The 15886-nt window shown below is 34.2% G+C and overlaps 1 protein-coding gene across 1 annotated transcript in view; it reads left to right on the top strand.

The window, feature by feature from the left end:
* LOC150097077 (protein arginine N-methyltransferase 7-like) overlaps positions 1-15886 on the top strand; it is a 136713-nt gene that overhangs the window by 99241 nt on the left and 21586 nt on the right. Inside the window, exon 11 of the mRNA XM_090408719.1 lies at positions 8265-8402. Within this exon, the coding sequence (XP_090264845.1) occupies positions 8265-8402 (138 nt within the window). The remainder of the gene's footprint in view (positions 1-8264; positions 8403-15886) is intronic.

Genomic DNA, 15886 nt, shown 5'->3' with positions numbered 1-15886 from the left:
GAGATCAATGTTAAACATAGGAACAAGATATCAAATGTGGTATCACACTAATTCATTAATGTGTAGATTCTTTATGTATGTTACCCAGAAGTGGTTTAAGATTAGTCCTAGGTTTTTATTACATTGGGTTTGGACATCTTATCTTACTTGCTTCCTTAAATTTTTGTATATAATTGTTAAATTCTATGAACAGCATTTTAGTGAGTTGCCAATTAACTTAATGGTTTTTGTTGGTGGTGTGAAAAGCTAGTCCAGATTTATGTGCCCATTTTTTTCTACATCTTTGACATGTTCTTATTGGCAGATTTCTCCATGCTGACCTGTCTGTCCAATATAACAAAGACTGCATTACAAAAGATCTTGTAAGCTTCTCATCTCTTCATAGGCAAATGAGGTTGTTTTGGCAATCTTAACATCATGGATACTTTTTGTTAAAGAACAACAGCCTGAGCTCATCATAATCACCAGTTTTATGGTTCTACATATGACCCTTCTTGATTTAAAATTTCACATGCTTAGCCACTTTCCAGGTCAAAATTTCATGATTACTCCCTCAAACGAGAAGCAGAGTGATTACCTTGATTAAGAACAGTAGCCGATGCTATCTCCAGATCCAACATCCTCAGTTCCCAGCTACCTTTCATCACATGTTGCTTTAGATAGCTATTTATTAATAGCTACATACATTTCATTTCTCCTATGCACCCTTTCCTCCCTCCAGTCTTTCTTTAATGATTACTCACTTTGTGCTTGTTGATCTAATTTTTTGATGCGTGTTATCCATATCTCCTTTTGTATCCCTTTGCCTGTAGAAGTAACCAACTATATATTTTATCTTAATGGCTTTCTCACACCAAACAGCTTCAAGCACTGCCTCCCTGAACACACTATCATCCTACTAAACTTCTACTTTTGATGCTTGCAGCCATGCTGTCATTAGCACTGCCCTTTTCCAGTCCTGTTCTCTCTCTCTCTCCACACACACACACACACACCCTTCCTGAAAATACATCCTTTGTCAGGTCTTACTAATGCTCTTACTAATTTTTAGCCAATTCAAGCTAACCACTGTCAAAAACTCTTAACTCTTGTTCGTGGTACTTCTGGCATTGGTATACATGCAATGTGAATCACCTTGAGTTTACAGGTACCTCCTTGAATATTTTAATGAGTGTGTCATTCATTATGATCATGGAATAGGAACAGGACAATGGAACATGAGAAGTTTATTGCACTGAAGCATTTCATGAAATCACCCTTGAATTAAATAGGGTTCAGTGACAATTGGGTGGGAGGAGAACTGGGCAATGGACAACTAGGTGGCAGGTTTACTTGGAAACAACCTGACTCTGTCAAAGTTTAATTCTTATGCTTGAAATGTGGTTTAAAAAAAAAAAAAAAAGATAAACTATGAACTCTTGATGTATGGTCCAAGTTTTAAAAGACTGTTACACAAAAAAACATTCTTCTGTTGAAAAGAGATAAAATAATGATAAAATGTCCAACTATAAGATGACTTTCTCACACAAAAAATAAAATATATAAAGAGAAGATTAAGTAATTATAAAATGTCCTGATTTGCTTAAAAAGTATTAATGAAATTGTAATTCCAGTATTAAACTACACATAACTTTGTATCAAAAAATGTGGAAAAAAAAAAAACAGTTTCACACTATCAGAAGATATAGTGAATAAAATAAAATAAAATTAAGCTGCAAAACAGGTAACAATCACCATGTAAATTTAAAAAAAAAAAAAAAAATGGCATGCATATTTCTGCTATGTACATGCTTTATGGCATTATGCATGCCCCTGGCTTCTGCATGTGCTAAATGTTTCATGAGAGAGGACCATACTTGATGTAATATCGTGCCTTGTTTCTTGGTTGCACTGTTATGGATGTTTTATCATTTGTGCTGACTTTTGAATGATATTACATTAAGTATGGTCCTCACTCAAAACATCAAGCACACAATCAATAGACAGTGGTGTGCATAATGCCACTAACTATCAAGAATCTACATAGCATAAGTGAGCATTTCATTGTTAGTCTATTTTCAAATATTTACACTGTGACTGTTACCTGTTTTGCAGCTTAATATTTTTTTTATTCACCATGTTTTCTGACGATATGAAACAGCTTTTTCACAAAACTAATTGAGTTTCTGAATGAACATTTTTTTACTTCAAAGTTGTTCTGTCTGATTTAGTACCAGCATTACAATTTCATCATGTTTGCATACCACAAAAGCCTTCAATAATGAAATTAACAAGTGCTAAGCATGTGAAATGAAACTAACCTTATTACATAGATGGAACAAAACTCTACCCCAAACTTTTTACATACAGTATAATCTGTCCATTGTCTTTGAATCCTTGATACATAGTACAACCACATCCTTTATTTATTCATTTCTTCTACAGTCTTCTTGTATAGGTTCTGTCTTATGTTTCTTTGGCCAATTTTAACCTGAAGTATAGCAATCTCAGTATCATGCTGTTCCATATTTCATCCAGCAATGAAAGCACACTCACACTCCTCCTGCTCACCATTTTGCTCAATTTGGTGTTCCAGCCTGTTACTGCTTCATACATACCTTTTTGATTTTAATCAAGTACCTCAGTTTGTTGGTACTCACACCTTTAAAGCAGGTCAGCAGATGATAAAAGGTGTTGGAAGGAGTACTTGTAGTTGGCTGTCATCTCTCTCTCCAGTTGCCAAGTTGGGTATTACCCAAATGTCCTGTTTCCTAGTTGTCTGTTAACTATTAAATAGATATAAAATGGATATATTGGCAATACAAGAGATGAGTTTGATTGAGAAAAGTGATTTCAAGAAAAAGAAAGACGAGCGTTTACTATATTATGGTGGAAACAACTCAGGTAAATATGAATTTGAAACAGGTTTCATTATCAGGAAAAAATTATGATCATCTGCGATTGAATTTGAAGCTTTTAACAAAAGAAATAAGCTAAGATTACAAACAAAATAGTTCAAAGTAACCTATTACTGTAAATGCACCTGAAGAAGAGGAAATGAAAAACTGGAACTAATCCTAAAAAAAAATTTTTTTAAATTCACAACAGGATATAATTCATTCAGAGATTTTAGCATGAAAAATTGAAAAGGAAGAATTATATAAAAAAATTATTGGAAACCAAAGCGATCATTAAGAAAAACAACTTAATTTAGAGAGAAACTGATTAATTTGGTAGTGCCTCTAAATGTAATAATAAGCAGCATTATGTTTATAAGGAAGAATTTACACAAACATGAAAATCTCCTGATGGATATACATTTAACCAAATAGACCATGTCATTATCAATAAGACATACGAATTGAATTCAGAGTTGCTGAGGAGCTGAATGTGATAGTATTGTGAATAGCCAATGTATAAGCCTTTCCATCATTCTGGTGGAAAGGCTTATACATAGGTTATTTATAACAACCAAAAAAATAAAAATAAATTAACAAAAATCCTACAGAAATATACAACTTTACAACTACTTGCTAACTACATAAAACATGGTATCCCTTATCTGATCCAAAGACTAGCCACATTCCCTAGACCATATCATAATCAATAAGACATACGAATTGAAAACCATTTCCAGTTGAACACATGGACCACATCCATTTCTGCTATCACAGCCACTCTGGACTTGCTGACCATGCTTGGACTCTCACCACAGGATACGTGGGAAGAAGGCCACTATTGCACTGCAGTAAATACAAATATGAGAGGCTATTCCTGGAATCTGCCTCATCCCTGAGAACCTCTCCAAAATTCAACAGATTTGGGTGCATGAAACTGCCCTTTGGGAAGCGCTCATCCTCAGAACATCAGTCCAACAGCCAAGGCCACCCAATTTAGCCCACTTGGGGCACCATTTAGAACTCTAGACCTCACTTTGGTTGCCTATCTTCAGCCTCATTTACCCAGTGTTAGTGCCTCTGTGCACATATCATTGTTCTGTGATCTCTGATGATGATGGCAATGTAATGTTGTCGAAATATAGGAAGTATTAATTAAAGTTATCATAATTAATATTGAATAATACATTATAATATCCTGGAAAATAATAGTTATGCGATAGTGACCATTTTCTGTTGGTGCTGTTCTCAGGGTCAGAATAAATTTTTCAGTATGTGTAAATCAATTGGGATACGGTATTAACAAACTTGATAAAACAAAGGAGAGAAGAAAATATGATATTGAATTATAAATAGAAAAATGAGCAGTTGAATAAGAAAAAAAAATATTGAAAATATCTGGAATGTAAGAAGAAAGCTGAATTTGAAATTCGAAGTAAAATACAGTGAAAAATGGTTTAATGAAAAATGTGAACTGGCAGTAAAGAAAGTAAAAAAGACAGAAGTAATTGGTTTAATAATCAACTGATAATTATGCTGTTCAGAGATAAAAAGAGAGCAGCAAGGAAACCAATTAATCATGCAGCAGAAAAATTTTCACACGAATAGATTGAAGAATTCTAGAAACAATATACATTAAATAACCAAAATTCTTCTATGAAATTAGAAACCAAAAAAAAAAAAGTCTATGCATAAAAACAACAATAGTCATAGACAAAGTTTTAGAGATGAAATATCAAACAGGCAGAAATAGTACTTTAGCAAACTCCTAAACTTCAATGAACCTCTACAAAGACTTTTGAGCAGAAGACTTATCATACTTGTTACCAAGAAATATTTAAACCTTCACTAGCTGAAGTAGAATAAAATAACTCAGAAACAACAAAATACCAGGTATTCACAAAAATGTAGCTAAACCACTTCAAATGTGGTAGTGAATTAACTACAGAAATACAGAAACTGTTAAATTTAATGTTGAAAAAATGAAGAAATACCCTTAGAATGAAAAGAATCATTAATCATACCAATATATAAAGGAAACAAAAAATGCATGTGAAAATTACAGAGGAATATTGCTCCTGTTAGCAGGCTATAAAATTTTATCTAATATTATGCTATAAAGAATTTTATCATATGCCAAAGAAGATATAGATGAATATCAAGCAGGGTTCTGAAGAAATAGGTCCACAGTTGACTAGATTTTTACTCTATGACAAATACTAGAGAAAAATTAGGAATATAATCAATATGCCCAAATTTCCTCTTTGTTTTCTTATAGCACTTGCATTTTTCATCCTTCTTTTCCATAGATGTTCATCACATTGTTATTTCCCTTTTGACATGCATACTTCTGTGGTGTTCACTCCTGTAACACTTCTAACACACTCAATATTTTTTATCAGCCACAAATCGCTTACTTTTGATAATGAATGCATTGCATACACATGATCTGCATCTCAAAGTCATGTTGAAGATTTTTACTCTATGACAAATACTAGAGAAAAATTAGGAATATAATCAATATGCCCAAATTTCCTCTTTGTTTTCTTATAGCACTTGCATTTTTCATCCTTCTTTTCCATAGATGTTCATCACATTGTTATTTCCCTTTTGACATGCATACTTCTGTGGTGTTCACTCCTGTAACACTTCTAACACACTCAATATTTTTTATCAGCCACAAATCGCTTACTTTTGATAATGAATGCATTGCATACACATGATCTGCATCTCAAAGTCATGTTGAATTTCCCAAACAGTGATGTTTTGCCTGCTATTAGCCTTAATATAATAATATATATAAATAAGCTTATAAAAATCCACACACTAAGTCAAATGCTACACTCTGGATTAAAACCATATTTTGGGAAATTAATGGACTGGTAATGTGCAACATAGCCTCTCCCAGTCAAGTCACCCTCTTCTTGTGGTATGGCCTGTTTCAACAAACAATACCCCAGCCTGGCAAGTATCTGCTACTTTGGCGAAGTGCAATATCTAACCCTCCAGGTGGTAGATGACTTTCATTGCCCAGTGTAAAAACACCACTTTCTGCTTATAGGAGATATTAAATAGATGCTGCTATGTTTCATCTCCAAAGTAGGGTCCTTAGTTCCTCCCCCTCTTTTTTACATACAGTGCATGTAATGGCCTTGCTGGATATGCCTACTTTGACAGATGATGACAACATCGCCCAAATGCAGCATTGTCACAAGCTGCTGCAGGCAGGACATTTTGAAGATTGAAGGAGGTAGGGTTAGATGACTTGTTTCCTCACACTTCCTCATGTGAGGAAACAAGTATCATTTGTAAGATTATTTTTTGCACTATTTATTAAAAGAAATTTTATGAAACTTTATTATGAAACACTGACAGTGCTGCTATTACTGTTGCAGTCACTGATTTAAAAATGGTTACTAACATTAAATGACACTTCACTTCATTCTAATATCAAGATGTTTTCAGTTGATTCTTTCCAGTAATGAAACCTTGTAAGTAATGCAAATATTTCCCATGTTTATGAAGGTACAGCTGTCATTTTAATATCTGTGATTTAATTGAACATTTAAAAAAATATTCATGATTTTAAAAAAAATTTAACATTTGCAGTAAAAGTAATGGCTGCTCCAGTTATCACTTCCTCCTGAAGCAGTGTTTCTCAAACTTTCCTAGACATAGTCCACTTGGACAAAGTGTATAACTGTTGCCCATCTCCACTACTCCCCTATCCTTTACCAATAGGTCATATTTCACCATCACGTGAACCTCCTTCATATACTTCACTAAATGCAAAATTGTTGAGTATTTAACATATATATTTAACCCTAATGTTTTTCAATGGAAAATTAGTTTAGAATAGGATATATTGTAAATTATACCAAACAGTGAGATTCTCGGACTGTATTTTGGTTAAAATATTGTCAAATATTTGTTTTTCAAGTTCAACCATTCAAGGAATTAAATTTCTGCAAAATATGTTAATATATTAAATAGATTTAATCAAGTAGCAAGACAGACCACATGTTTCTCGAAGCTGTTGTGACACAGTGGCTAACTATGTACTATACTCATGTTGAGATATACAGCATGTGACAAATATTATGCATATTATTTCTCCAAGAGAGAGAGAGAGAGAAGTAGGAGGCCAATCAGCATCTCAGAAGTGGTGGTTAAGATATTGGAGAAATTGGGAAAAAAAGACAGAATTCAGGATTAGCTGGATAGAAATATGATACTTTAAGAGACAACATGGTTTTTGTGAAGTATAAGAAATTTGATTACTCTTTATAATAAAGTGACAGTGGATTTGGATACCATCTTTTTTTTTTTATATTTTGGTGGTATAACTGTTGTAATAGATATGGTATGAAGGTCAGCAATAACAAGACAAAGACAATGAAAATAGGGTGAATGGAGAACCTATAAAACAAGCAAAACATTTCAGCTACTTAGGCACGATTTTTAGTGAAGATGGTAAATTAAATACAGAAATAGACAACAGAATCAACAAAGCTGGTATGGTAAGAAGTCATTGAATAAATTTATATGGAATAAGAGAGAAATTGGCCAAAACACTAAATTAGCTGTATACAAGACAGAGTTCAAACCAGTTTTAACTTATGAATCTGAGAGCTGGGTCAGAAGTAAAATACTTGACCAAAGACTAGAGACAACAGATATGAGAGCCCTGAGAAACATTAAGGGCATGAACAGATGGCATCAATGACAATATCATATTAAAAACAAGAATGTTAAGAAAGAACTTTGCATTGTCAGCATTCAGGAATGCGTTAGCAGAGCTAATCTCAGGTGATATGGTCACTTAAACAGAATGGGTGAGGAAAGATTAGCAAAACGAGTGTTCTCTGCCAGATTGGCACAAAAAAGACCCAGAGGAAGACCAAGATATAGGTGGATTGATATGGCAAAAAGTGCCTTAGAAAATAGAAATATAAGATCTAATAATGTAGTCTTGACAGGTAACAGAATGATTTGGAGGACAATTGTAGATAGGTAGTTAGTGTAATGATGTAAATTTTTCATGTAGTACTATCATATCCTGTACACCCCTTGAAGGTACATGGCAGTAATTTTGATGATGATGGATTTGGATAAGCAAAATTGCTACAGTGTGATTGCCATAATACTGTTGGACTTTCAGTGAGTTAATAGCATACCTTCTCTCCACTCAATCATGCTTTTACATGACAGCTTTTACAAACATGGATGTTTGTAAAAGCTTGCTTTCAATGAGCTTATAGAGCTCCTTGAGTTTATAAACTTGTCTTTTAAATAAAAATAATGATGATAATAAAAATTGAACTTTATTTTTCTATCCAGTTTTATTTAATGTACAGTTAGTACAATATCATTGCTTTTATTTTATAGGTATTTACAGTGGAAAATAACCAATTAAACAAAAGAGTATTAGATTCTTACATTCATTCAAATTCTCTAACTGACAGAGTTACAGTAATTACAAAAAGGCCAGAAGATCTGATACTGAGTGACTTAAAAGGGCGAAAGGTATTTTTAATTATCCATTACATGTTAAAGTAAACCATGACAGTTTACAAGGGCAATAGACAGTTAATAATATTGATTTGATTAATATCTCTTTGGAAAATAAACTCAGATGTATACTTTTAGAATAAAATTACACTGGGTTTTTTATTGACCAATGAATTTAATGATAAATTATGCCAACAAGTTTCACCAACTGGGCTGTTTGGCTTCTTCAGGGCATACAAACGGTAAAGACAACTCAAAGTCACTAGTACATAGAACAAATGTATAAAATATTACAAAATTAAAAAGACACGCAACATTATATGCATGGAACATGTATTTCATTTGTTATTGTTGTGTGTGCACGCTCTGTAGTTTGCAGCAAAATTAAATTCTGGCAAGCTTAGCGATCTTATTAGAGTTTTCCATATGTCAGGCAGGATCATTCCTTGATTTCTGTTTAGGCGGCTGCTTTCAAAACGGAGAACCACTGTGGCTTCTTTGAAATTGCGATGCCGAAAATTTTCTTCTAGATAAGGCATGGAACTTTTGTTCCATTCAATGGTGTGGCTTGTTTTGAAGAAGTAATCCTATTCTAAAATGAAGTTAGTGGCCAAAAAAAATATACTCTCGATGCTCAGATGTATACTATTATTATTTCCATAACAACCTTATAGTATCAAGAGACTTAAGAAATCTCCTTCAGGTGCTATAAACACTTGCTGTATTCTTGACCTATTTTGTAATGTTCAAATTTAGTGACCTATAAAACAGATCAGTTATATCAGTTCTGTAGACCAAATAATGTCAGTCTTTGCCTTGCTGATTGAGCATCATTACCCTGGGTCCAATGCTCATTGGTGTCTGATGCATGTTTCACCATTCTTTATCATTTCTCTCTGTCCATTACCAGTTGACTTAGATCCTTCAAACACTTTCCACACTACTCTTATATCATCTACCCACTTTTGCCTTGGCTGTCCTCTTCTATTTATACCCATCCATTTTACTAAGCTTTGAGGATTTGATCTTTCTACTGTTATCTGTTCTGCAGATATGTCCAAAGAAACTTTAGTTTTTCCCTTTAAATTATTTTCTGCATTAGATTCTCTTTGCAGTTTACTTTGTGATACAGTGTTTCATTTAACTTTTGCACTCATTCAATTCGTAGAATCTTTCTATAATATATTCTCTCGAAAGCCAATTATTTGTCTTAGTTTTACTTTATGGAAAGGCTCACCGATTTACTTTTCTATATCTTGTCCATTGCCTGTAGCTTTACTTTCACTTTTTTTTTATCCAAGATCTTATCTCTTTTTCACAGTCTAAATCATGTCATGCTGCTCCCTAGATATGTGAGGTTCCTAGCATCTTCCACCTCTTGTCCATTGACCTTTATTTGCTTTTTCATCCTCTTCTCTCCGAATATCATGGCTTTTATTTATTAATATTCATTATCTATTCGTATCTCTTTCCTTCTTCACTTAACTCCAGTACTGTTCTTTCTTAATTCCTCATCTTCAGTAATGACTGTCATCTGATCTGCAAATCGTAAATTGTTTTAGTACCTTGAATTGAAATTCCTCTTATATTATCCTTTGACATCCATCGTTCTTTTCAAAAGTGATAAAGATGCTTGAGAATATTGGGTCCCGTGCCTCTTGTTGTCCGGAACCATCTTTCTATTTCCCCAGATTTTGTCACAGCAGTCCCTGCATTGTTATTGATATTCTGCAAGAGACATATTGGCCTCCTGTCCACTCCATAAGATTCAAGTACAGCCCATGCCACTTTCTGAGCTGTGCTCTGAAAGTCAACAAAACATGTATAAACATTTTTATTTTTATGTATAGCTTTCTCTACAATTAATATTAACATTAATATTTGGTGCACAGTACTTTTATCTCTTCTAAATCCTGCTTGCTCATCTTACACATTTTCTTCCATTAGTTTCTTTATTCTTTCCAGTATCATCATGTTTCCCACATGACTCATTATTGTTCTGTAATTTCTGCAGTTCATTTTGCTTCCTTTTTTTGTGAATGGTTATTAGGATTGATTCTTTGTGTGTGTGTGTGTGTGTGTGTGTGTGTGTGTGTGTGTGTGTGTGTGTGTGTGTGTGTGTGTGTGTGTGTGTGTGTGTGTGTTGCCTTCATCCCCTGCCATGTTGGACATTCAGTACAATTCGTCTATTATCACCTTGCTACTACCTAATGTTTTAACATCTCTCCAGTGATCTCATCATCCCCAGGGCTTTTTATGGTTTTTCAGATATTTTGCTGCCTTCACAACTTCATTCTTCAGTGTATGTTTCTCCCTCTGTATGCTTAGTTGTAATATTTTCATCAGTTAACTACTTTTGGATCTCAGCATCATCTTGTGCCTTATATAACTGTGACCAATATCTTGTCCAACTCTCTCCTATTTTTTCTGTGTTCATCAAGATTTCACCATTTTCAATTTTTATAGTTTGAGGACAGCCTCTCAAATCAATAGGCTACGGACTTTGAATCCTGCTGGTGGAGTATAGATGTTCGTGAAGGTAGTACATGAATTTCATTGCACTTATTGGAGACCTCAAGTAGTTTGAGAAAATTCCATGATATGATAATAGGTTTGCAGCTTTTTATGAATGAAATTCACTTAAAAAAAAGTTAACAGCATTTCATTTTGGATTCAGGGAAAATGACTTATATATTACTGCACAACAATTGAACATTTTCAAGTTCACGGTTGAAAACAACTTAAATGGTATAAGCCCACAAGACTTCAATTTTTTTTAAGCATGTACATTTTGTTGGTTTCCATCACTATTTTAGAACAGGAGCTGATGCTCTTTAAGAAGGAAGGTCGGTTACTTCATTGTGTTGTTCATACTGCAGAACATCATATTCAGTTATGTGAGCAACCACAAGTACTCTCGTTAGAGTTTCCACAACTATGCGGAAACTCTTGGAAAATTCATACATGAATTTTGATAGAAGAGCTGCAGCCCACAAGCTTTTAACAACAAAGAATGCACATTGATTGGCATAGACCCAGTCACACAGAACCTGGACCATGGAGCAGTGGAAGTCTGGCATGTGAAGCAGAAAGTCAAAATATACTTTCTTTTATCTTCTCTGATGAATGTGTGGGAGAGCACTTTTTGAAACTCAGTGTGTCTTAACAACAAAGAATTGAAGGTGGAAGTGTAATAATGTTAGTGGTATTCGTACTTGTAATATGAATTAGGTCCACTGATGATAGTACAGGAAATCAATACTGGCTGGTGTCATGGGTAATTATGCCTATCATATATTGGAGCAGTTTTGTGATACCAATCAGTGCATCTTCCAATACATCAGTGTCTCATGACACAACCAGTTATAAACAAAGCAGTTTGAAAAGAATAAAAATCAAACATCACAGTGATCACATAACACTAACCTGAATCTGTGGCATGAACTAGAAAGCAGAACTTAGGAAATGGTTGTCTTTATTTAAAGTGTCTATTGCTTTAAATGAAAAACAGAGTACAGTACCATCAACATTTTTTCAGAAAGTAGTAGAAAGGTTTCCAAAATGCTTTCAAGGAGCTATTATGGTCAAAAGTTGGACATCATTATCATATCCTGGTATGTATCTCAAAGGTATATATCAAGTTATATGTTATTCCCTATAATGCATTTTTTCCATTAGTTTTGAACAGCTGTTCTTGTAACACCTTACACGTGCAGATTTATATAATGTATTTACAGAAATCTTGTTATACATCCCATGATTTCTTGAGTATTAGTCTTAAAATAAAAATCTGATCTTGACAACTCGCGTGTGGTCTAAATCTAATTTGCTCCTCTCCAGGTGTCTTTTCCACAATTTTTCTTAGCTTTGTTTGAAATATACTTGGGTAAATCTTACTTGGGACACTTATTAGGGAAATTATTCTGTGATTTTCATGTTCAGTATGATTTCTCGTGTTATAAATGGGTATTGTGAGAGCATTATTCCAATTATTTGCAATTCACCATTCTGACTAATCTGAATTATTCAGCACTGCCACTGTAAAACTTTCATACATTCATATGTGAGCATTTCTGGTTGAATTAAATTTGTATTGATACATATTCCTGGTTGCATTTATCTTGACTGTTTTCTTCTACCCTTATGCCAGTGCTTATCTCATTTAAGTTTTTCAAAGGAATTGCTCCACACATCCAGGATATCTTCATCTTCAATTTTTATGTCACCTTTATAATCTCTGATTCCTTTTACCTATTTCTTTCGCCCATTTCTAAGCTTTTCACTAGCCTACAGAACATTCTGTTGTCTTCATGATATATTGTCTTCTATGCTTATATTCTTTCCATGACTTTTGTATAGTTAATTTTACACATATTTTTCTGGTGTAAGCCAAAAAACTAGAAAACACATAGTTTTCTAGTTTTTTGTGTGTACTCTAAAGACACATGTTTATGACTTACTAGCCAGAAACTTTTAATATGATTTCTTCTTTTTCAGATATACCTTTTCAGTTCGTGAATCATTAATAAATATGCATGGTACCATATGGTGAAGATGTCTTAAAGACATCCTCACCACAAATGAGGATGGGTTGGCAGTTTGGGATGTAGTCAAACAATTGTATTCTGTATTGACTTAAACCAAAACTTGACACTATTCAGAATTACTGAAAAATAAGTAGAACTGGTAGAGGAATTAGAGAAGTATCACACTGAGGTAAATTGTGTTAAAGAAACAAAGAAGACTAACACCTAAGATTCTTTAAAAAAAATACAAGAGATACTCAGGCAGTGATTAATGAGCAGGGTAAGGAGTAGCAGCTAATAGTATTCAACACTAAACATGATGATAATTATCTTATATGATAAGTGAAATGATGTGGGAAAACATCAAAATAGGAATTGGACAATGAGACTGATTTCTGTCTCTGGCCTCACAGAAGGTTCCAAGAAAAAAGTGAAGAAATTCTTCAAATCATTAGAGGCAGCTGATGTAAAAGAAAAGTTGATCCTTGTTGGAGAGTTAAACAGCAAAACAGAAAATTAATACCAGACATATTTTTAGGGAAAACACAAGTTTGTCTTTTGATCATAACATACAGATGTCTGTTTTTCTTCCTTACCATGGATAATGCTCAGATGAACATATCTTGCATATATCAGATCTCCTCTCTCTCCCTGCTTAGAATGATTTACTTCTAGTGTTTCCTGCCACAAGCTTGATACCTGTCCTTGATTATACTTACACTACATTATACTCAGCTGGCATCCATCCTGCAGTGTCTGCTATCCAGCTGTTGATCTCTTGCGCTCACCTCAGTGTTGTCTAAAGTAATAGAGAAAGTAGATTGTGCCACTCATGATCCACAGCAAAATTCCTTGCCCGCATCACCCTCTTCTGAACTTATCATGGAAAAAGTAAGAGAAACTTGTGCTGTTGCACTTGATGGTTTCCCCAAGGCATTTCGTTGGGTTTAGCATTGAGGGCTTCTCAGAAAATTGCCATCTTATCATCTGCCTTTGTAACTGGACTACCAGTTTTCTCTAAGGTCATTCACTATGTCTAATGGTGGAAGATGTTCTCTCTTCAGGTTTTCCTGTTAATGTAAGTGTTATTCAGGGCTCTGTTATTTCACCTACCCTCTTCCTCCTTATGATGACTGACCTCAAACCCTATCCACAGTTTTGCTGATGATAGCAATCTCCATTCCTTCTATTCATACAACAAGCCCTGCAGTGCTCATGCATCACAAATCTCAAGATCATGTACAATTAGTATCCTGAACACCAGTTTCTATACCATCTTTGTGGGATGATGGCAATTTTGTCACCTTTAATGCTTCCAAAACAGTTTTTTGCAACATAGACCTCAGTTCTCCTTTTTATCATCAAATTCCTAACATATACCCTCATGGGATGTACAGGATCTTATGATAATACTACATGAAAACTTACATCATTACTAACTTCCTATTAACAATTTTCCTCCAGATTAGCCTGTCTGTCAACATTCCAATATTATCAGATCTTACATTTCTGTCTTCTAAGGAACTTTTTACTGTATCAATCCACCTACATAGAAAATAAGGGGATAAATATCCTTTGTTGTTTTATAGCCAGTAAACGAAACTAAAGATCGATAACCACGATCTATAAGTTTCATGCCGAAAAACTATCAGCGAAGGCAATTCGAAGTAAAGGTGGAGCAAGCTCCCTCACTATTCTTGATATTTTCTCATAATGTAAAACACAGCTCCTAGGAGATGTAATATTGTCATTACATTATGAGGAGAGGTCACTACCCAGACCAGTTTCAACCTTTTTTGAGGTCTCATCAGTGAGTAGGTAGACCTGGAAGATATCAAAGCTTAGTAAAAAGAACTTACATACCTTCACTATACGAATGCCATAAAGGTGTGATTATATTTTAGTTAAGATAAAAAGCCAAATGGCTAGTTTTCTGGCACCTTAATATAGAAAATAAGGGGATAAACATCCTTTGTTGTTTTATAGCCAGTAAGCGAAACTAAAGATCGATAACTACGATCTATAAGTTTCATGCCGAAAAACTATCGGCGAAGGCAATTCGAAGTAAAGGTTTTCACTAAGCTTTGATATCTTCCAGGTCTACCTACTCACTGATGAGACCTCAAAAAAGGTTGAAACCGGTCTGGGTAGTGACCTCTCCTCATAATGTAATGACAATATTACATCTCCTAGGAGCTGTGTTTTACATTATGAGAAAATATCAAGAATAGTGAGAAAGCTTGCTCCACCTTTACTTCGAATTGCCTTCGCTGATAGTTTTTCAGCTTGAAACTTATAGATCGTAGTTATCGATCTTTAGTTTCGCTTACTGGCTATGAAACAACAAAGGATGTTTATCCCCTTATTTTCTATATTAAGGTGCCAGAAAACTAGCCATTTGGCTTTTTATCTTAACTAATCCACCTACATCTTGGTCTTCCTCTGGATCTTTCCTGCCATCCTGGCAAAGAACACTTATTTAGCTAATTCTGTTTAAATGGCCATTCCACCTGAGATTAGCTCTGCTAACACATCCCAATGGAGAAATACCTCCCCATTGGAAAGAAGGTATAATCATACCAATACCAAAAAAAAGGAAACTTAAATAAACCAGAAAACTACCGTGGAATAACTATACCTATAGTTCTGGAACTTTACAATAAAATGATCCTTATTGTTGGAAGTTTTTTCACTTATTTATACTATAAATGAAAGATACCAAGAAATTATATACTTGGTTTAATCCTTTATCCAAGTGTAAGCAAACAAGGTTTGTGCCTGAAGTATTTTCAGGACTGGGCAACTCGTATATATAGAAGCTAATAACTTCACATCACTTGCCTTAGTATCCCATAATGCAAAGCACATATCCTTACGGGTATGTATAATGTTATGCCCAGACCAGTTTCAACCTTTATTGAGGTCTCATTAGGGGGAGCGAGACCCAGAGGTGATACTAAGGTTAAAGCAATG

Source organism: Typopeltis vanoorti, chromosome 18 (genome assembly GCF_054136105.1).
Source record: "Typopeltis vanoorti isolate ZY-2024b chromosome 18, IOZ_Tvanoo_1.0, whole genome shotgun sequence".
NCBI classification, from domain to species: Eukaryota; Metazoa; Arthropoda; class Arachnida; order Uropygi; family Thelyphonidae; genus Typopeltis; species Typopeltis vanoorti.
Note: the sequence above shows the minus strand (reverse complement) of the source record. Positions and strands in the feature narration are given on the sequence as shown.